The following is a 23,952-nucleotide window of genomic DNA, read 5'->3' on the forward strand; positions in this document are numbered from 1 at the left end:
TTTTTGAGAGAGAGTGCACAAGTGGGAGAGGGGCAGAAAGAGAGGGAAACAGAGGATCCCAGTGGGCTCTGCACTAACAGCAGCGAGCCTGATGTGGGGCTTGAGCTCACGAGCTGGGAGATCATGATCTGAGCTGAAGTCGGATGCTTAACCAACTGAGCCATCCAGGTGCCCCCAAAAGGTAACTTTTAAATAAGGACATTTAAGGAAAATGATTTTATTTTGATTGGCATTGACATGATCACTTTCCTTTCTGTGTTATGTAACGTAAAGTCCATGATTTTAAATTCTCTGAAGTGTTGACATTTATATGTTCGGAAGAGGAAAATACATTTGTTATATGGGCATAGTATATATCACTTGACGTTCAGAGTGATTTGAAGTTCAGGGTGATGAAAAAGTCAACCTTAAGTATCATGTCAGTGAATCACAGAGACGTGCAAAGGACTCCTTTTTGACTGGGAAAACAGTTACTGCTGAGACGCCAAATAACAAATCTCTAGAGAACAACCTGAAATAGCTTGTCTTGGCCAACTATAGGACTTGTGATACTGGCATTTACCAAGTGATGGCACTGTGCCAGGAGGTATGACACCCTGAGCAAACACTGGCCTGACTACTGCCATACTGTGTCCTTGCAGGATGTGGGCCGCCTGTCCCTTCTTTACTTCACTGAATTTTAAGCAAACTCCAATAATGATCAAACTATGTTTTCTCTGCTTTTATAGTTTAATTAAATAACAATCTAGAAATCTTAATTAAAACAAAATTCTTCCTATGGGTGCCTATTTCTTTTCCACATTTTTTTAAAGTTTTATTTATTTATTTTGAGAGAGAGGGAGAGCATGAATGGGGGAGGTGCAGAGAGAGAGAGAGAGAGAGAGAGAGAGAGAGAGAGAATCCCAAGCTGGTTCCATGCTGTCAGCACAGAGCCTAGTGCGGGGCTCTAACTCACAAACTGTGAGATCATGACATGAGTCAAACTTAAGAATTGGATGCTTAACCGACTGAGCCACCCAGGCGCCCCTCTTTTCCACATTTAAAAAAATTCTTGGTGGGGCGCCTGGGTGGCGCAGTTGGTTAAGCGTCCGACTTCAGCCAGGTCACGATCTCGCGGTCCGTGAGTTCGAGCCCCGCGTCAGGCTCTGGGCTGATGGCTCGGAGCCTGGAGCCTGTTTCCGATTCTGTGTCTCCCTCTCTCTCTGCCCCTCCCCCGTTCATGCTCTGTCTCTCTCTGTCCCAAAAATAAATAAAAAACGTTGAAAAAAAAAATTAAAAAAAAAAAAAATTCTTGGGTTGCCTGGGTGGATCAGTTGGTTAAGTGTCTGACTTCATTCAGCTCAAGTCATGATCTCACAGTTCATGAGTTTGAACCCCGTGTCGTGTTCTCTCCTGTCAGCACAGAGCCCACTTCCCATCCTCTATTCTCTTTCTCTGCCCCTCCCCTGCTTGCATGTGTGTGTTCTCTCTCTCTCTCTCTCTCTCTCTCTCTCTCTCTCTCTCTCTCTCTCAAAAATAAACATTAAAAGAAAATTCTTTCCTGTGAACCCATTAGTGTCCATTCTGCCACAATTTTTACCATTCCTACAGTCAGGACTGCCTGTCTATTTGTGGATCCCAATGTAAAATGAAAATGTGGGGGCCTTTGTTCAAAATGGTTAAGAATTTCAAAGCACTTATCGCTATGTGTTAAACACGCATGGACCAATTCTAAACATGGGGTCCTCGTGCTATTTGTTGCACAGGTCACATGCTCATGCAGCTGGTCCTGCCTGCTGTGTCTTATGTTTCGTTTCTAACAAGAAAAGCCCATTTCAGCAATGACCAGAACCATGTCCTAGTACTGTTGTCATCTTGATGGTTTTCGCAAATGCCCTCTTTCTTTTAGCTGATATCCCCCCAAAAGTAAATTCCTTGTCGCCTTCTGAAGTCCTGTACTCAATGGCATTTTTGTGTTTTATGCCTCACCTGTGCAATTTAGAATACAACCCACAGGACCTGTGTTACCTCTGATAAATCATGTTTTAGTCATATCAATAAATGCCAATACTGACTTTTAAAAGTAGGGGGAAAGTTCTTCAATTTTAACTTCCATCTCATGATGGTTGTGTTACATTTTTCTTTGTGATAATTTCCCAGGGTTTGCTTTGACATGTTTATAACATTTGCAGAAAATGATTTGTATTTCATAGTTTTTCTCTACCGAAGTTTAAATTCATGAGCTGTGCTAAAATCCCATTAGGTTAAAAATGAATATTCTCTTTTATGCTAGTATTCAAAGTGTTCATAGTTTTTGTTCACTCTTCCTCATTTAATTTCTTATTAGAACAATGGGAACAGCAAGTGGAGAAATCCCAGAAATACACTGGATATACCCTATTCTTGGACTCCCACAGGCACTATATCCTAAATGCCCTCCAGGTAGGTATATTTTAGAATCCGGGAATACCAGGATTCAAAGGGATCAATCATAGAGGTTCCCTTATTCCCACCTCTTCTTATACAAGTGAGAGGATGAAGGTGCAAAGAAAGTCATGAACTGAACAGCCCTACTGATGGGAGCACTGGGACCGATTCTGGTCTCCTCACAGTAAGTCCAACGATCCTTCCACCAAACCATACCATGTCCTCTTGTTCTTCCAGTTGGTGAAACCTAGAAATCAGCTAAGATTGCAATAACATTAGCTTCAGGCCCCTGTAGCCCACAGTCGTGAGGCCCCCAGAGCCCTGCTCTAGATCTATCCGATCCTCAGGTACTTTGGTTCTTGGGTCACATTGTTTGCCAGATTCCAGCTTCTGTGCAACTTGAAGTCTCATCCAAGAACCATCCAATGGGGACACTGATCCCTCTATTCTCAGTTGTCCCAGACACTAAACTTGTACGATGTCCTCCAAAAACCGGTCAGAATGTACTCAGGGTTTCTAGGAGGTTCACTTCACTACCATATACACAACATAAAATCCCTCCCTTAAAAGGCCTTTCTCTTTCTCAGTGAGCTCTCTTTTTCTCCACATACTCCAAACTTCTCTCAAGCTTCCTTGTGTTCTCTTTCCTCAATACTCTTCTCACTTCTGCATTCCTAGCTTTTCTCATTTTCTTCCCACAGTCAGCCTAAGAAATGCAATTCCTCTTGGATATCCATAAAGCAACCTCTTACTAGGCCTTAGGCATAGTTCTTCATAACTAACGATTGCTGAATTGCTCAGCAGCGCAAAGGGATATCTGTTTTGGAGCCCCCCCCACCCCCACTCGACCAACACAGATGAGCTGAAAGCAGTCTTGAAATTTTGAATTTTTCTGCTCCTTCTGATACCAACCTTTGGTAGTGAAATAGAGTTAGTCTTCTGCTGGCGTATATTATGTCACCACACTGAGAAAGAAGAGAAAATACTAACTTTTGCTTGTGGATAATAGCGTTTCCCTGGATACATTGAAGGCCAAGGTTACATATTTCCTTGTGTCATTTAATTTCAACGGGAGTAAAAATCCACATATCTAGCAGTACCTTTGACAGTAAATGTCATTTGTTTTACTTGAAGTATTTTTGCTCTTGAGTTAAAAAATTATCAACACATAAATGTTTCAAATATACTAAATTATCTTCTGACTGCTTCACAAAATGCCAAAACATTTCTTTTATTTCCTTCTAGAAGAAAATTGTTTGTATACTTTCCATAGAGCTGAACGGTTCAAAATTTATGATGCAGTCATCTGATCAAAGTGATGTAATAAAGCCTAGACATTACTCTGTTGAAATACTAAGAGCAGCGTTGCTGATGTTGATGGCAGACACAGTTTTGTTTTTCCCAGATTAAAGCTTTAAAGCAGGCTTTTTTCTTTCAGTCTGAAACAAAGCCTATGCAAACATAAAGGCATAAATTTCTTGCACAGTTTTCTTCAAAGAAAGTTAAGCATGCTGCAAAAACAGAAAGGCATTTTCCATCAAATCACTTCTCTTGGTAATTACTTGATTTTTAAATTAAGTATGAGTTCTATAAATAGTCTGTGTCGCGTTAGCACAACCCCGTAGTAACATCAGTGTTCTGAAACAGATTGTATGCCAGTTATTAAATCATTTTAGCAGAATTCTAAAGCCTATTCTAGTAATTATTTTTATCTACAAATGCCCTTGAGAAGAAAAAATGAGTACAATTATATAAATACATATTGCTTCCTTTCTGTACAGTCCATCCTTCATTCTTATGAACACATCAGAGATAACACATTGCTTTCTCTGCTCAGCTGTATCACCATCGATGTTTATTGTTTCTCCTCTGTTTTTATGTGTCTGTCATTCAGGTTATTCTTAAACCCAGGGTACTTTTGTCATTCTATGAGCCACCTTTTTTGTGTGTGTATTCCTATCTGCTCCTATCCATTGGGACAGATAATTGGAAAAGGACTCCTCTACTGTCACAGTGTGAAGACAATGGAATGTGAATCCACTGTGATTGAGAAATCCGTGCATTGCCAGGGCACTAATTTCCAAAGGACTTAGAGGGACAAGACCAGTGACATGATACTAATTGTAACTTTGATCACACTAATTTCCAATTTAATGCTTTAAGACTGAAGCTAATTAAAACCAAAGAAGCTTGTACATTTCCCTCAGTCATGTCAACCCTCTTAATCCACATCTTGTATTTCACTACTTATTCTAAGTCTAAAATGTTCAATACCAACCTGCAAATTTTAGAATTAAAAATAAATTGATGTTATATATTTTTGTACTATAAATGTGATATGTATGGTGAAAACACATAAATTGGAGGACATTATCTAGTTGTACAGTTTAGATGATTATAGTATTATTGGTGCCACACAGTATAGTGCAATACATTTTAAAAGCTTTTTTGGGGGTGCCTGGGTGGCTCAGTTGGTTAAGCATCTGACTCTTGATTTCGGTCTGGTCATGATCTCACAATTTGTGAGTTTGAGCCCCGCATCAGGCTCTGCAATGTCAGCGCTGAGCCTGCTTGGGATTCCCTCTTTACTCGTCCCCTGCTCACTCTCTTTCTCAAAATAAATAAATAAACTTTTTTTAATAAATAGGCTTTTTTATATTATCATTCCCTTTTATCCCTTATATTAAGTTTATGTTTTATGTGCATCTGAAGTGATAAAAATATAACAGTTAATATATTTTTGAGAAACAATATTTTTATTTATGTGGATGTGGGTTCAGCTTTTGGCTTTGTCCAGCCAAGCCGAGGATGGCAGAAAGGATTACTCAAAGACTCTGTACAAGTCAAGAGAGGTGAGAGGGAGGCAGAGGGAAGTCTCCCCAAGCTGCTCTCAAGCTCCTTATTTATTTATTTATTTATTTATTTATTTATTTAATGTTTATTTACTTTTGAGAGAGAGAGAGAGAGTGCTCAAGCAGAGGAAGGACAGAGAGGGAGACACAGAATCCAAAGCAGGCTCTAGACTCTGAGTTGACAGCCCAGAGCCCAACGTGTGGATGCAGGGCTCAAACTCATGAAGTATGAGACCAGGACCTGAGCCTAAGTCAGATGCTTCACTGACTGAGCCACCCAGGTGTGCCAAGCTCCCGCATTTATTGAGCATACATTTAGGGAAACAATCAGCAATATGTCGGTGGGCTACGTGCCAGTAAGAACATATAGAAAACGTCAGAAAAACAAGTTAAGACCGGGTAAAATATTCCATGTGATAACATGGCCTAAGGACTTTATGAGCATAGGCAGGACCTAACCCCTAGATACACATTAACCAGGTAAGCAAGGCATGGCTGCTGTTTTCAGCAAGGCCAGAAAGCAGTGTTCTGCTTTGCAATGTATTCCCTATAATCTCCTAACCCAGGACATAGCTATTTGATTTCCCACATGTGGACTCTAGTATACTTGGCCCCATGATATTATAGAGCTAATGCCAAAGGAATACATTAATACTCCGATGTGTAATGAGTAGTTGTACATAGAAACAACATTTTGGTTTCTCACAAGATCACTGACAACTTCTTCTATACTTGATATAAGAAAACATTGAAATTTAATTTATATAAAAATATATAAAGTTTTAATGCTATATGTCAAATTAATATGTAATTAAAATTTAGCATTAATTTTAAGTACTTCATTAAATTTTATTTTTATCTGTTAGTGTATTTTTTGTAAAGATTTTATTTTTAAGCAATCTCTACACCCAACATGGGGCTTGAACTCACAAACCTGAGACCAAGAGTTGCATGCTCTACTTACTGAGCCAGCCAAGCGCCCCTATTAGTGTATTTTGTAAATTTAAAGCAATTCACAAATGAGAATCAAAATATTTTACTGAAATGATTTAAACATGAATTTTAAGGTACAAGTGAATAAATAGTAGGAAATCTTTTTAAAGTGTTATTACAAAATAAATGTTACAGAACTTATTTTTAAAAATGATTTGAAGGTGTTTGCTGTAATATAATTTTATAAGTAGAGTTTGGTAATTACCACAATGAACATACAGATAGCTGAAAGATTCATGTGTTCATGACTACCAGTTGAATTACTGACATAACTAGGTCAGTTCCTGAATCAAATTTTACATCCTAATATACTCTTCTGAAATGCAGTGTGTACCTTCCAGTACCTCTTGTCATACTATTTTTATATATTATTTAATATTCTTATTTGCTTCTAAAATGTCAATGTATATACATATTGCATGACTGTGTGTGGTATGTGTGTGTGTGTATTAATGCCAGACACAGTAAGTCAAAGTATGCTAAAGGATATTTTTCAGGACATAATTCATTTTCTTCCATCTCAACTGGAAATATTTCTCTCCTGTAGTTGTTATAAAATGTCAGTCCAGGAAGCGGGTAGAAGAGGAAGTGGAAGTCACGCTGACTGGTGATTTTTTTGGAGAAAATCCTATCTTAGATTCAACAGATTTTGTAGTGATTCCAAAAAGAAATTCATGTAAATTTGACGAAGATGTGGACGGTAAGAAAACGACAGTCATGGATATCAAAAATGGTAATAAGTAAGATTCAGTTTCCTTAAATTGCAGGATTATTCAGGTACATGAAAATCCATGCCCAGTATTTTTCAGTTACAATATGTCATTAAACAGTGCCCCGCAAGTGTTCAGTGATGTTTGTTTTCTTCACATAGTGGCTATTTCCAAAAGGAAAATAATTATAGTTGTTAATGGATTTATAAGAATCAGTTATGATTCTGTCATCAGTGAAAAGAGAAAAAACTGTAGAAACTGTAATTTCCATGTCCCTTCAATTTTTTATTAAAGTTTATTTATTTATTTTGAGAGAGAGAGAGAGAGAGAGAACAGGCAAGGGGCAGAGAGGGAGAGAGAGAAACCCAAGCAGGCCCCACACTGTCAGCGTGGAGCCCGACTCGGGGCTTGAGCTCAACTCCGGGCATGAACTGGAGATCATGACCTGAGCCGAATCAAGAGTTGGACACTTAACCGACTGAGCCATCTAGGAGCCCCAGTGCCCTTTCAGTTTTAATCTCTTCCTTTACTCTCTCTTTCTAATTTAAAGAACATGATTCAAGTCATGTGTTGCAGCTTTAAATTCAGAAATACAACCTGCAATAAAATGTTCCTTATTTAGGGGCACCTGGGTGGCTCAGTCAGTTAAGTATCTGAGTTCGGCTCGGATCATGATCTCACGGTTGGTGAGTTCAAGCCCCGTGTGGGACTCTGTGCTGACATCTCAGAGCCTGGAGCCTGCTTCTGATTCTGTGTCTCCTCTCTCTCTGCCCCTCTCCTGCTCACACTCTCTCTCCCTCTCTAAACAATAAGTAAACATTAAAAAAATTTTTTTGCAAGTTCCTTATTTAAATATATCGAAAATGTGACATAAGTTAGATGTAATCCTCAAATAAATTTTGTATAATAATCCCTCTGAAATTTAAAGTCTTAAAGAAACTTTCACAAAATTAACATGAAGATCTGGCAAAATCAAATCTCAGTGATGCAAGATCTGTTTTTCAACTGTCTTCCAGATGACCTAAAGTAGAATTCTCCTATTTCACGTTGAAAGGGAAATTTCCTATGACAGTATTTTATTAAAATCAAAGGGAAAATCAATGTTTATGTATAATTTGAAAAACCAAACCAACCATGTAATTAAGTGTGAAATTTCTGCAGAAACAAAATATCCTCCATAGTTTTCTCATTCATATCTATAGTTTTTTACTTTATTCTCAATATTACTATCTTTGTGTCTGATTTAATTATTTCTGTGATAAAAGAATATAAATGAGATATAACTGAAGAGAGTGCTAGAATACATGAGTATAGAAGGAGTATACAAGAGAGTAAAATAGTTTTTAATTTTTTATAATAGTGGCTATTTTTTAAATGTTTATTTTTGAGAGAGAGAGAGAGAGTGTGCGCATGCACACACAAGCCAGGGAGGGTCAGAGAGGGGAGGACAGAAGATCCAAAGCAGGCTTCATGCTGTCAGCACACAGCCCAGTGTGGGGCTCAAACTCACGAACTGTGAGACCATGACCTGAGCCAAAGTCTGATGCTTGACCGACAGAGCAACCAAGGAGCCCCTAGTGGCTATTTCTATTAAATAATAAATGCTCATTTTAAACAATTCAAGAAATTTCTGGTGATATGGATAGCTGCCCACAACTCAAGTCAGTCCTACTCCAGTGGTTGTTACAACATAATAAATTTGATATTTACCCCTTGTGCTTCCAGCCACACCTGAGGGATGGAAACTTGCCAGGAATTTAACCAGCTATTTTAACCAAGACCAAATAACAACAAGAAACAAGACAGGCTTATTTCTCTTTCACACGAGAGCCTAGACTTGTAGGAGGTCCAGGGAGTGTGGTGCCTATGTCCCCTGAGATCATCCAGGGACCCAGGTTCCTTTTCTCCCTTTGCTGCACCATCCACTGTGTTGTCCTCATCTGCATGTCAATTGTGCAGGGACATCTGCAGTGGAGAGTATGCTGGTTCCCTTTAAAGCTGTGACCTGAAGATGCCCACGTCATTTCTACTTGCATCTCATTGGTCAGAACTCAGTCATAAGGCTACATCTCACTGCAACTGAGGCCGGGAGATGTAATCTCTTTGTCCAGGCCCAGATGAAATTACCAAAAAAGAAGAAGGGAAAAACATAACTATTGGGAAGACAAGGAGCAACTCTGCCGTAGTGTATTTACTATGGACTGGTAAGATCTATCTATTGTCAATCCATCCCAAAGTCCTTACTGGAAACTTTTAATACGTTAAATATTTTTCTGGGCCTGGAAATTCATACCTCCCATCTCTCTCCTACCATGAGACTTCTGTCCCCACTCTTTAGGATAGAGTTTCAGTCACTTTCTTGGCAACATGTCAGGTGTCCTACTGTTTAGCTTCGTTTGTTGAAGTTGTAAAATGTAAAGCTGAGGAGTTTTGTTCTTTGGTTGTTTTTTTTTTTTTTTGTCTGCTTTTCTCTGCATGCCTACCTTTCTCGTCTCTTCTCTGGCCCACTTTCTCTTCCTACTCATCAACTTATACACATGGCTCAGTCATGATCAGTCAATCCTCTTTCTCTTCCAAACACCCTTGGTGTCTTCCAAAATAGATCATTCAAACTAGGGTTTTGTTCTTTGCAGACAAGCATTCTGAGAGTAAATATAGAAGCAGATCTGGAAATCATAAATATTTCTTAAATGAATCACAAGAATGTCAGGATAACCTGTCCCCCCAGCCCCCCCCCCCACAATCTCATTATAAGATTTGGAAGGTAATGTTTTAAAATCTGGAAATGGAATTATGAAATGAGGACCTATGTTACATGTACCCAATGCATTTCATAAAATCTTTGGAATTACAAAAAAAAATAGTTCACACTAATTATTATCTTTTTATTTACTAGCTAGTTATTGATAATATGAACTATGTGATTGCACAGTGAAACATTTAATTTTAATTATGTTAATTTATTAGATATTTCTTTTTTCTGTTTGATTGGATTTTGGTTTTTGTAATTGCAGGAATGTCAACTTACTCATAGACTGTTTAAATTTATAAAAAATGAAATAAATTTATATGAGGAGAGGGAAATTTTCTATTGCAAGCCTGTTCAATTGCTCTTTATTTTTAAAATTTATTTATTTATTTGAGAGAGAGAGAGAGAGAAAGAGAATCCCAAGCAGGCTCCATGCTCTGTGCTGAGCCTAAAGCAGGGCTTGATCTCATGACCATGAAATCATGACCATGAGATCATGACCTGAGCCGAGATCAAGAGTCAGATGCTTAACTGACTGAGCCACCCAGGTGCCCTAATTACTCTTAATTTTAAAGAATATCTGTTCATAATGAAATCAGACTGATGCAATCCATTTCCATTTATCTCAAAAATATTATTATAAGTTTAATACAGATTTTGCCTTACTGAATCACGTAGTAGCATTAGAGAAATGTTGGAATTATAAGTGAATGAAACCCTGCTGACTTTCTTGTCTTCAATGAAAAATTCTGATTGTTTATGTAGATCAGGGATAAAAATACTGTGTTTTTAATCTCACTATTCATTTACATTTATTTATTTTTGAGAAACAGAGTCAGACAAAGCATGAACGAGGGAGGGGCAGAGAGAGAAGGAGACACAGAATCTGAAGCAGGCTCCAGGCTCTGAGCAAGCGGTCAGCACAGAGCCTGATGCGGGGCTTGAACCCATGAACTGTGAGATCATGACCTGAGCCTAAATCAGACGCTCAACCAACTGAGCCACTCAGGCGCCCCTAACCTCAGAATTCAAATGTGTAACACAACTGTCAATTTCCAATGATAAATCTAAGCACTTTTTATTGAAATGGAACATAATTTTAATAAACAGCCAACTTATAGTAAATGTCCAGTACCTTTCTGAAGTGAAGTAATTGTTTTGTGTGTCATCCTGCTGTGCTTAAATACGTTTTAATAATGGTGTGTTCAAACCTTGATTTCTATTTGCAGTTTATCTTGTTGAAGGCAAAACGTTGATGCTTCTGTGACACTGTGAAGCAAAGTACAGAAATACTCATATATGAGAACCATTTTAATATGTGCTTGCTACATTAAATTATTTGCATTATACCTTTGTCAGGTTGCAAGCTAAAAAAATTATAATTCTGATCATAGAAATTGATTAAATGTTATTACTGAAAAAAATCCACTTCCTTCTATATAAGCAAGGTCTCTAAGGAAGCTGCCAATATCATGTTGGGAGGTTTGAAAGGCATATTAAAACAACTTCTCAGGGTGCCTGGGTGGCTCAGTTGTTTAAGCATCTGACTTCGGCTCAGGTCATGATCTTGCAGTTCATGGCTTCAAGCCCCACATCAGGCTCTGTCCTGACAGCTCAGAGCCTGGAGCCTGCTTTGGATTCTGTGTCTCCTTTTCTCTCTCTCTGCCCCTCTCCCACTCATGCTCGCTGGCACTCTCTCTCTCTCAAAAATAAACATTAAAAAAAAGACAACCTCTCACAAATAGCTCTTGAAAATACACCTTTTGATATGGCTCATATTTCACTGCTTCATTACTTTTCATGATGAGAAATAATACTTAATATTAAAAAAAACAATTTGAAAGGTTTTCAGGCTTATCTCTTCCCGTGATTCCCCCTAAAATAGTTTTTTTCTGTGTTCAATACCACCAAACTCAAAGAGCTCATCTATTTTTTTGGCTGAAGACATTTTAATTTGTGAATGTTTCTGTTCTGAACCATGTCCTCTATAGAAGTAGATTTGTTCGGTCCCCTCCCAAACTTAATGTTTTTCTCTATCTTTATGGTACCTGAATATTTGATAAATCCATTAACCTTTCCTTTGGTAAGATCTTGGTTCTTTTCCCTGCCCATGTTTGAAAGATGCGACCAACTTGCCTGCACTCTCTGTAAGTCTGCCTGCTTGGCTTTCCCTTCTCACCTATTTAAGAACAAGTCTGACCACACTGTCTGCATACTATCTTAGTCTTCAGTGTATATACAGGCAAACCAGCTCTTTTTCTCTGTGTAATTTCATTAGAGTTTACCCAGCACATTAGTGTTCACAAGAGTCATGTTGTTCAGCCAGTTTGCCCTTCCACTGGTCTCCTAAATCCATGATGGTGGAAATTTAAAAACTCTCTGGCTTGGACTGTGATGAGGGTTTAGGTGTGATCACTAATTAAACCCTTATATTCCCTCATCCAAGTTTATGACCAACTGAGAAGTGGATTAGAAATAGGCAGATGGAGGGGCACCTGGGTGGCTCAGTTGGTTGGGCGTCTGACTTTCGCTCAGGTCATGATCTCACGAGGCACAAGTTCGAGCCCCACGTCTGGCTCTGTGCTGACAGCTCGGAGCCTGGAGCCTGCTTTGGATTCTGTGTCTCCCTCTCTCTCTGCCCCTCCCCTGCTCGTGCTCTGTCTCTCTCTCTCTCTCAAAAATAAATAAGCATTAAAAAAAAATAAGGCAGATGAAGATCAAAAGGTTACCTCCATGAATTATAAAGGTGAACTGAAACGTGACCTTGGCACTGTGGCCTTATTAATTGGGGCTTATTAATTAAACCTGCCACCAAAATGAAGTGCATTCACCCCCAAACTAGTCACTTGTGTAGGCTCCTGGCAAGAGCAAACAACCTACCCATGAAGAAAGCAGAGAAAGTATACATTTGGGATTCAAGGCACTGGGAAAGAAAGAAAAAGTTCTCATCTGCTCATATTCCATTCCTTCACCAATATTCACTGATCAAATACATTGCTTTTCCTCCTATGGCAGGTCATAATGGAGGAGGCAGATTGATGCAGAGATTTTCTTTTCTTCCTCTACTTTTCCCTTCTTGTGAGTGAATAGACCCCTCCAGATAAACATGATAAGTAGGGGATAAGAATCCTCACTGCTCCCTTCCCATTAGTCTCCTTTTATCTTCATCATCCTTACCTAAGAGTTCAAAAAAATCCTACCAGGCCTCATTAAATGAAAATGCCAGGACTTCCCTGCTCTCTTTCCACCCTGTCTTCTCACACACACCATTGAGTTAACCAGGATTGATCACTTTCATATCTTTTTCATTCAGCAACAGTCTTGCGAGCATCTTTGCTGGCAGATACTTTCCTGAGCCCCAGAGATGCCAAAATTAACAAGTCACACAGACTGTTGTCAAAGAATTCAAAGAACATCTGTCCAATTTGTGCACCTGTAGTATTTAAATCAACTGGTATTGCCCTACTGGAATATTATTATACATGGATATTTAGACTGTATTTTGCAATGTCACTTCCGTAAGATTACAAGTTACTCTGCGTGGGCATAATTTCCCCCTAATTGTATTTGTTCTTCCTAAGTAATTCTTGATCTATGCAGTCTTTGTGCCTCCCTGGGGATTAGTTCATTCAATGACTATCTCTATGAGACTTTTTCCGTGGGAGTGGTTTTATTGTTTAGGGTTAGAACTGCACATCAGATTCATGCCTCTTTTATTTTCCAAATGTTCTATAACTTGAGGCCATTTTTCTTTGATTATTCTCTTATCTTTTGTGTGTGTCTCTTTTGCTAGTTTATGTGTCACACTGGTCTCCTTCCAGCCGTCTTGCTATGTTGTTTGCATGTCATATGTAAATTTGGTCTGTGGTTTGGTCTGTAACCACAAACAGCTCCTGAGAAACCTGTCATTGGTCCTCCCCTTGGCCTCCAGATTTGCTACTTTCCTCTGTTTCTGTTCATCTTACTTTCTCTGCTGAACTCACTCTGTTAAGGCCTCAGTCCCAACTGTTCTAATGAGACCACCCTTGACAAGATGATCACCCTTATCCAGTGTGCCTAAGCCTGTGGTCAGATTTGTGTCCTGAGCTTACTCAGCCTGTCATCAACATTTACCATTTGACCCAGTTGAAGGACATCCTGCTTTTAGTTTTCAAAACTAGTCTTAATATTTTTATCACATTGGTTGTCTGTTCTCCATTTCTTTTGTTGGCTCATCTTCTTCTGACCAGGATCTAAATGTTGGAGTGACCAAGGGCTCTGCCCTGAGGGCTGCCACACACCAGTACATAGGTTATGTCCTGAACATTTCCAGAAGCTACTAATGGTATCTTCTCAGCAATTGTGCCACATGACAGGCCTGATATCCTAGGTGAAGTATAGAGCCAGATACCTTGGGTTCTTCCATTTAATCTCTTTAGGCCCTTGAGAAAATTACTTTACCTCTCTATAAACTCAGTTTCTTCACCTCTAACATGGAGATAATAATGGTATCTACTTCATAGGATATTTCTGAGGATTAAATATGTAAATGCGTGGAATCCTTAGAAAGCATATTGTTCTCAGTGTGTGTTCTGTAAGTGTTAGATCTTACGATTATTATCACTCAAAGCTCTCATTGGGTATTTTGTGACAGTGATGTACTAGAGTGTCCATCTTCAGTCACTGAAAAATGATGTTTTAAAATGGAAACATGGTCTTCTAAATGTCATTCAGTAGGTTTTCTCATTAATACACACAAGAGTATTCTATGAAAAAAAACGTACAAAAATATGGGCCCTAAGTATTGGATAGAGACTGATGCTGGATGCTGATTGCCAAGAGTTCAGATCAATATTTATGTTACAAGAAGTCCCTTTACTTTTTCTTTTTGGTGCCTTGTTTGGAATGAAATGTGTAAGAAGAGCATCAGATGCGTGGCCCCTTTCTTCCTTTAACTTTTCATGTTGTGGGGGCACCTGGGTGGCTCAGTCGGTTAAGCGTCCAACTTCGGCTCGGGTCATGATCTCGTACTCTGTGAGTTCGAGCCCCGCATCGGGCTCTGTGCTGACAGCTCAGAGCCTGAAACCTGCTTCAGATTCTGTGTCTCCCTCTCTCTCTGCCCCTCCCCCACTCATGCTCTGTCTCTCTCTGTCAAAAATAAATAAACATTAAAAAATTTTTAATTTTGCATGTTGTGGTTTACTGTACTTGTAGCCAGAGCGGAGGAACATGCAGTTATTTTAAATTAATCAAAATGTCTGGTCTATTAGATGACCTTATGAAAGTGAAGTAAAAACATGTTAATGAAATACCCCTGCCAAAAGATTTGCAACTTTGTAAAAAAATAAGAAGAGTCGCTCATTCTTCATTACCTGTTCAAAGAGAATAGCTGTAGGTAGTTTATCCAATAATCTCCATTTTCTTTGAATACTGTCTTCATCTGTTTCAAATTTGTCTTTAGCACTCCATTCATTCCTTCTGTGATTAGGATGTTCTCACAAATGTGTATGCCTCTTATTAATGAAGAGAGAACTGCAGAAATTTAGGGAAAGAACATGAATAACCACGTTCATTATTCCTCGATAGTCTTTTCTCCATAACCGAGACATTTTTGTTGGGTTTGCTTTGACATGTATTTCTTACAGATTAAAATGCATATGGTATTAATAATACATCATTTGAAAGTGTATTTTGTAAATTAATTTGTTATAATTCAATACTTTTGGATTATTTATCACATTTAGTTGCAGTCTTTAAAAAAAAAATTGACTGATGTTCTTCCACATTGAATAAAATTTAGTCCTTGTCCTGAGAAAATTGACCGTAGTAAAAGGAACTGTTGGCCAACATAGCTCCCGCTGCATGATTTATTGGCACTATGATACAGGCATTAGGCTGAATGATAATTATGCGGGGACACTATCTGGGTGGGAGATATACCCCTTTTGTTTTACATAATGACTCTGCTGCCATACCCAAATGATTATCACCATTATTATTTTGTGACACAATAGATAGACATGGATATGGATATGGACATAGATACAGGCATCTGTTATACATAGATACAATTCTCTGAAACCTATTTGATGAAATAATTTGTATATATGTAAAGGGTATGAATACAGGACAGAAGTGATAAGCTTGTGATTCTATTGACAGTCATAATTGCTTATGTATCTCCTGCTTTGTATATGGCAGGGCATTATTTGATCTTAATCTTCCTCTTACCCTTGTGCAAGCCACCACCTGGCCTGAACTACTGCGGAAAATTCATTGCATTCTCTCCTAACCCCTTTTTGCTCAGTTTGCTATTAAAAGGGCACATTACTTACATACTTAAAACACTCAGTGACCTCCTGTTATTCTTAGAAGTCCCAAATCCTCACCATACTCTCCATAGTCCTGCCTACTTTGCACTTCGTCTTTTGACAAATTCTTGCCACTTCCTCTCCTTTACCCACACAAGCTCTTTCTCAGAGGGGCTAAGCTGGCTTCTACCATGGAAAATTCCCCCATGCTGCTCTGATGCCTAAGAGGCACTTTCTTAATTTCTATTTCCAGGTAACCTTTTATCACCTTTCAGTTTTGGTGTATTTGTTTCCTCCTCAGGACCTTAGCAGCCAGGTTCCCAGGACTAATGCTCTCATAGCATTAGTGGTGTCACTAAACTAGTGGTATCACTGGTAGTTTATTGCCATTTCTTTCCTCTCAGACATAAGCTCCATGATGACAAAAACCATGCTTGCCATTTCAAGGAAAGCTTTTTACATGCTGTTAGAGCACAATTGAAGCTAAATATATATTTATCCTATTCGTATCATGAATGCAAGTGCCTTTTTGTTTTAAAGTTTTATTTATTTAAAGAGAGAGCACACATGCACACGCATGCATGTATGAACAGGGGAGGGGCAGAGAGAGAGAGGGAGAAAGAGAATCCCAAGCAGACTCCATGCTGTCAACACAGAGCTCAACATGGGGCTCAATCTCAGGACCATGAGATCATGACTGAGCTGAAATCAAGAGTCGGATACTTAACCAACTGAGCCACCCAGGCGCCCCTCAAGTGCCTTTTAAAGGATTTGCTAAAAACAACAGAATGTTCCCTCCATATTGAAAAATGTGTTAAAGTAGTCTGAAGGACTGTTGACTTGACTTGTAAATTTGAAATTATAATGTGTATTATGGGAAACTACATTTATTTAAGTGCCTTGTGTGTGTGTGTGTGTGTGTGTGTGTTTAGAAATGTGCAGTTATTCTCTTAAAACTATGAGCTAGGTTTGTCATAAGAGATTAATTTTATCCAACAATCAGATAATTAATTTATCCTGGCATCAGGGGCTCCTATCAACCCAGTCCACAGAAGAATACTATATAGACCCTCTCCAAATTATGAGCACAACAAAAGGCATGTTTCTCACTTAGTAATAAGACTTTCCAAATAAAATGCAGAGACTGTAACAGATTACTTCTATGGTACAATACAGAATGTTAGTTTATTGTGATTTTATCCAGCCTAATTCTTTCCCTCTCCCTTAGGTGCTCATATGAGTATGTTGCAGTTACAGACAAGGGGGATTTGTGTAGTTTGAAAAATATATTCATATTGTTTCTACTTGTCCCACCTCCTATCCCCTAGCTGATAATCATGTCTCTATTTTGTACCAATGGATCTTCTTATGATTACAATTATAACATCCATAGTGACAGATTCCCCACGGGAGGTTCAATGCTTCTGAAACTAAATTTAGCTTCTCATTTCTTGTCTTCAACCTGACATAAGCATTCCCATAAAGGCTTCAGTAATTAAGTAGAAACAGATGCAGAGCTCAACTACATACAGTATTTGCTTTAAAAATATTATGTGATTTGAATGCAATGCAAATTTCATCTCCCATTAAACACTCAAAATTCTTAAATGCTCTTTCTCTGTATGGATTATGGCTTCCTATGGAACATTTCCATATCTCATTCCCAGAACAAAATAGACACATTATATGTAGACACATTGATTTTGCTACAGCAAATACAGGTTATTGATAGGAACCGTACTTGCTGATTTTGTCAACAGGATGAAAACCAGCTAGCTATCCAGGATGTCAGAAATATACTTTTACATGTGAAAAGAAGAAAAAGGTCTTGTAAGGCTGTGGATCAGCCAGTTATTTTACATTAATAAGGTTTGCCAGATAATCATTAAATGTGACTGGGGCTTGTTATTGCCATGCTATTTTTCAGAGTTCTATAGCAGATATTATAATCAACTACTTCTTTTTTATGTTCATGTTCATTTATTTTTGAGAGAGACAGAGAGACAGAATGTGAGCAGAGGAGGGGCAGAGAGAGAGGGAGACACAGAATTCAAAGCAGGTTCCAGGCTCTGAGCTGTCAGCACAGAGTCCAACATGAGGCTCGAACTCATGAACCACAAGATGATGACCTGAGCCAAAGTCAGACGCTTAACCCACTGAGCCACCCAGGCACCCCTATAATCAACTACTTCTTAAATATGGTCTGGTTTCTATAAGATTGCTTAAAGAAGGGTGGCCATCAGTTCTATGAATCCAAGGATTACGTTTACCTTTATACACTATAAAGTTAGTGTATAAAGGTCAAGTTATGGTTCCCTGACCTCTCTTCCATGATCTGTATGCAACAAACTTTTCAATTTGGCATTTGGGATCCTTACATGTATGTGGAGAGTTAATATAATAGATGTTTGTGCTTCTCTTACATGAGCCAGTATTGGATTTAAGGTATTTTTCACATGTACCCAACAAACCTGCTATAACTTTCCTGGTTAAGAAAATATGGTTAACCAGATTGTCTCTAATACCCCAAGACTAAAACATGAAGAACTCTCTCTTTTATTAAAATATACCAGAACTTGAAAATTCTATCCTAATAGATTGGCATGCTGTTTTTAATATTGTTTAAACTTTAATATTGTTTAAACTCAAACCTTTCTTTATAAATTATAAGTCTATAGGCTTGTAATACATTTGTTATATTATTTATATTTTATGGTAAATATTGATAATTAGTTTCTATCTGGCTATTTCTTGTTTCATAAATCTGAATTTTAAAGAATTAAGGATGGTGAGAATGGTCTTCTGCATTTATTTTTTTATTCATTCATTCATTTATTTATTTACCTTTTAACAAAATCATAACTGAGCACCATTATATACCTGGTAATGCACTGGGTATTGCGAACACAAAGGTGAATCACTTCTCCCTCCCTCTAAATACCTGTGCATTTTAGTGTTGACAGGTAATTGATTTTCAACCTATGTATATTGAATTAAATTGAAATGCATTTTAATCTTGATTTTCTTAGATATGTCTATAAAACGTGAATTTGAATATGAAATTCAATTTGAATCTGACGTTGTGAAGTCTAACTTGGAATCCTGCATGGCTTTGTATTTGATCAAAAAATCTTTTAATGTTATGGCTAAAGTGATAACATTGGTCTTCAATTTGATATTTGCACCAAAGAAACCATTGAGGTAAGCATTTTTTCTTTAAATAATATTTTTACTCTTTGAAACTATATATTACTACTCTTTTAAACAAAATAGTGTTGATTTTTCTCTCCATCTTTATATTTGGATTGTATTACTTCTTTGATGCTGTTGAGGTAAATATTTTGGACTAGATTATCCCTATCATCTATCAAACTATGAACAGTATTCTGATGAGAAAAAGCAGTCCAAAATGATTAGAAATCTAAGAAATCCTTCCCAAATTGTGACCTCCCGAAGATCATTAGGGTATAATATTAACAAAAGAGAACAGTGCACTTTGTAAAAAAAAATTTTTAATTTTTTTTTAACTTTTTATTCAGTTTTTGAGAGATGGAGAGAGACAGAGCATGAATGAGGGAGGGGCAGAGAGAGAGGGAGACACAGACTCTGAAACAGTCTCCAGGTTCCAAGCTGTCAGCTCAGAACCTGATACAGGGCTCGAACTCACAAACCGTGAGATCATGACCTGAGCTGAAGTCGGACGCTTAACCGACTGAGCCACCCAGGCGCCCCTGTAAAAAATTTTTAAAAATTACTGACTTGGTACTGTGCATTGGAAGCATGATGTTTCTTGATACTACTTCTCAGAACCAGTTCGAATGATAAAACGTGCCTCAGTTGTGTTCTACTTGGCAGTTGCTGCCATTATGCTTTTGCCACCAAACCATAACATTGCCCTGCCCTTAGTAAGGTTTAAGAGGATCATAGTGGAATCTGTGAGAATAGTGGAATCTGTGAGAATAGTCTGTCTTCTGGGAAGCCTCATCCAGTGTCTTTATACTCCCTTCTTAGGTAACTGGTACTTAGCACATGCAAATGCTGTATGATAGGTCACATGTGAAATAGAGCCTTCTTTGTGTCTTAATACAGAGATACCGATCAGAACCACAGTATACACAAAGCACAAAGTTCAGCCTGGTAATGAAAAGACAGTCGAAGTATTACCTGTGCTTTTACTAATTTTTGTAGTTTGACTATGTATTTGAAGCAGCCAGGCATGTATTTAAAGTGGCTTTGAATATGTAGTTCAATAACAAAAAGATACCAGTGTCATCTTCAGGAAACGGTAATAAAACCAATCTGCAAGAAGATAGTATACTGTAATCATTTATTTTCTCTTTTATGTTGATAGTTTTCTATGATTATTTATTTTTTTTTCATACTTAGCTTTGTATTATGTTGACTTAATGATGTGGAAATTACCAGCAACAACCAGAAGGGGAGAATGTTGCCATTAATGAATAAGAGCACAACCAGTGTGAGGTGGGGACACTTGGGTGGCTCAGTTGGTTAGGTGGCCAACTCTTGATCTTGGCTCAGCTCATGATCTCATGGTTTGTGGGATCGAGCCCTGCTTGGGATTCTATCTCTCTCTTTTTGTCTGACCCTCCCCCTGTCTCCCTGTCTGTCTGTCTCTCTCTCTCTCAAATAAACTTAAAAAAAAAAAAAAAAAGGAGTGGGGCACCTGGGTGGTTCAGCCAGTTAAATGTCCAACTTCAGCTCAGGACATGATCTTGTAGTTTATGAGTTTGATCCCCGCATCAGGCTCTGAGTTGTCAGGCTCTGGTATTTGTCTTTCTCTCGCTAACTTATTTCACTTAGCATGATACTCTCTCCCTCCATCCTTGCTGTTGCAAATGGCAAAATTTTATTCTTTTTGCATTATATATAGATATCTATAGATATATATCTATATATATCTAGATATCTATATATAGATATATATCTATATATAGATATAGATTTATATATAGATATATATAGCCTCTTTTTTATCCATTCATCTGTCGATGGACGCTTGGACTGCTTCCAAATAGGAGCGCCTGGGTGGTGCTCAGTCGGTTGAGTGTCATTCGGCTCAGGTCATGATCTCATGGCTTGTGGGTTCGAGCCCCATGTGAGGCTCTGTGCTGACAACTCAGAGAGCCTGGAGCCTGCTTCGGATTCTGTGTCTCCCTCTCTCTCTGCCCCTCCCCTGCTCACACTCGGTTTTTCTCTCTGTCTCAAAAATAAACATTAAAAAAATTATTTTTAAGAGCACAACCAGTGTGAATTTATACTCATTCAACATTTTGTGGATTTAGAGCTTCTTGGTGAATATTTGAAAAACTGATCTGGGACGACTTGTATGCATGATTCATAAACTTTTGTGAGCATTTTATAACATTCTGATGTAGTTTAATCTCTTTTGTGCATATATGTGTATATTCATTTACTTTTATAATTCCTTCTTCATTATTTATTTGGATGATTCACTGGAAGACACACAGTTAAATGAGAAAAACCAAAATAAAATTATGAAAAAGATTAAATTATGAAAAAGAACAAGAAAATAATTACACCTAAACCATGCTAGATAAGTAAAATAAGTATTGAGTTCAATTCTTCCTGTTTGGCAAGGTAAAAAAAGAAAACAAAATTTTTATGTTTTGGTAAAAAGAAAATATAACATTATTTCACAGCAGTTAATACAATGTAATGTTTCACATTCATCCTTTCACAGGATAGTGTTATATATAATAGAAATAATTGTCATTGGGGCGCCTGGGTGGCTCAGTCGGTTAAGCGTCCGACTTCGGCTCAGGTCATGATCTCACAGTTTGCGGGTTCGAGCCCCACATCAGGCTCTGTGCTGGCAGCTGGAGCCTGGAGCATGCTTCGGATTCTGTGTCTCCCTCTCTCTCTGCCCCTCTTGTGCTTGCTGTCTGTCTCTGTCTCTCAATAATAAATAAACGTTAAAAAAAAAGAAATAATTGTCAGGGCCCTAAAAGGTGGTTTTACAAAAACAAACAAATAAAAGATTATTTCTACAGGTCTTGACCTTTTCTTTCAATAAAAATCAAGGGTCTAATACAAAAACGTGAGAGATCTTTAGTTACTGTGGTCATGAGTCAGATGATTCTCACTTAACACAGGGCTAAACATGTTTTTAATAAATAGAGAAATAATTGATATCATTTGTCTTAGGATATCTTAAGAAGTAATAATCTTAGCTCAACTTTCTCCTGAAACTCTTTACCTGCTGTTCTTTCTGAGAGTTTTATATAAAAGGATTGTGATTTCTTTGTCCAACCTGACAAAGGATATTGCAGCCACACCATTACATGTTTGCATTATTTCCACCCTAAGCCAGCAAACAAACAAGTAACCATTCCTCGGTTTCACCCATTGCTCCATATGTCCACTCTCCTTCATAGCCAAATGCTTAGAAAGGCTATCTCTATTCATTTCATTAACTCAGCTGACATTCAATTATATCTCATTATAAAGTGTTTGTGGTATTTTAATTTAAATTAAAATTGCAATTTAATTTTTAAAAGCCTTTAAGTCAATTTTATAAGCTTTTGTGAGTGTCCACAGAAAATATAATTTTTCTATGTGAAACAAGAATTGGAAAAACTTTTTCACAATGTTTCAGAAAATTTCTATATGGTGAAAGACCTATTTGGGTTTTGGGTTTTTTTTTTTTAATGTTTATTCACTTTTTGAGAGAGAGAGAGAGAGCAGAGGAGGGGCAGAGAGAGAAAGAGAGAATCCGAAGCAAGCTCTGCACTGAGAGCAGCAAGCCCAATGCGGGGCTCGAACTCACAAACCACGAGATCATGACCTGAGCCGAAGTTGTGCACTTACCTGACTGAGCCACCCAGGTGCCCCTAGAAGGCCTGTTTGTATAACACCTGTGGCCTTTTGCCAGCCTCGCCTTGGATTCTTAAATATTATACTCTGTGCTCGTTACAAAAAATTTGCAGTCAATTATACTTATTTTACTGGTTCTTAGTAAATACCTACAGAGTAGATAAGCTGTGCTATAAAATAATTATCTTACAGGCAGATTGATAATATAACCAAAGACCTAAAAGTTATTCCTAGAATGTAATTAACAGTCATCTACATTTTTTAAAGATTTACAAGTCCCAGTGTTTTACTAAAACCACCAGGTTTGCTTACATTTTCAATCTAGATATTGATCTACTATATCGTATTCTCTTTTTGCTTGTTTTCCTATAGTATCCTTTATAATCTTTTTTTTTTTCTATTCAAGGACTCAAATCACTCTGAAAATAGAGTGCATAACAGATGGGATCTGGAAGTTTCCCATAACATTGGTTGGTACTGAGCCTGATGTGGATGATGTCATTGATATTGAAGGGGTTGGTTTATTTAAGGAATCTATTGTCGACTTCAGGCTGACGAGTCAGACGAGGTAATATATCAAGCAAAAGTATGTAACTGGTTTTGTGAATGTAATTTATGCTGAACTGGGAAACAAAATTTAAGATGGAAAATTCTATTATGTCATCTTTTGCTTTTTAAGCCAGAGAAGTATGCTACTAGGAACCAAAGCTGTATGTATTTCATAATTTTTAGTTAAACAGTGGAAAACAGAGCCTACAAAATGAAAACCAAAAACAAGAGACAAAAGTCAATAGATATTGAAATTTAGGATCATATTTCTATGTGATTTTCAAAGGATGTTATTAATGTATATTTATAGCCCACTCTTATTTCTTTATTTTAATTCCAGTATAGTTAACATACAGTTTTATGTTAGTTTCAGGTGTAAAATATAGTGATTTAACAATTCTATATATTACTCAGTGCTAATCATAATCTTAACCCCCTTCACCTATTTCACCCATCCCCCCACCCTCTCCCTTCTGATAACCATCAGTTTGTTCTCTGTAGTTAAGAGTCTCTTTCTTCATTTGTCTCATTCTTTATTTTTTTTTCCT

General features: G+C 37.7%; 1 protein-coding gene across 1 annotated transcript in view; it reads left to right on the forward strand.

The window, feature by feature from the left end:
* The window catches only part of LOC125931259 (cilia- and flagella-associated protein 47-like), a 67,072-nt gene extending 59,960 nt beyond the window's left edge, over positions 1-7,112 (forward strand). Inside the window, exons 9-10 of the mRNA XM_049643223.1 lie at positions 2,327-2,421; positions 6,799-7,112. Of these exons, the coding sequence (XP_049499180.1) occupies positions 2,327-2,421; positions 6,799-6,995 (292 nt within the window). The 3' untranslated portion in view covers positions 6,996-7,112. The remainder of the gene's footprint in view (positions 1-2,326; positions 2,422-6,798) is intronic.
* Positions 7,113-23,952: the final 16,840 nt, after the last annotated feature.

This window comes from Panthera uncia, chromosome X, assembly GCF_023721935.1.
Source record: "Panthera uncia isolate 11264 chromosome X, Puncia_PCG_1.0, whole genome shotgun sequence".
NCBI classification, from domain to species: domain Eukaryota; kingdom Metazoa; phylum Chordata; class Mammalia; order Carnivora; family Felidae; genus Panthera; species Panthera uncia.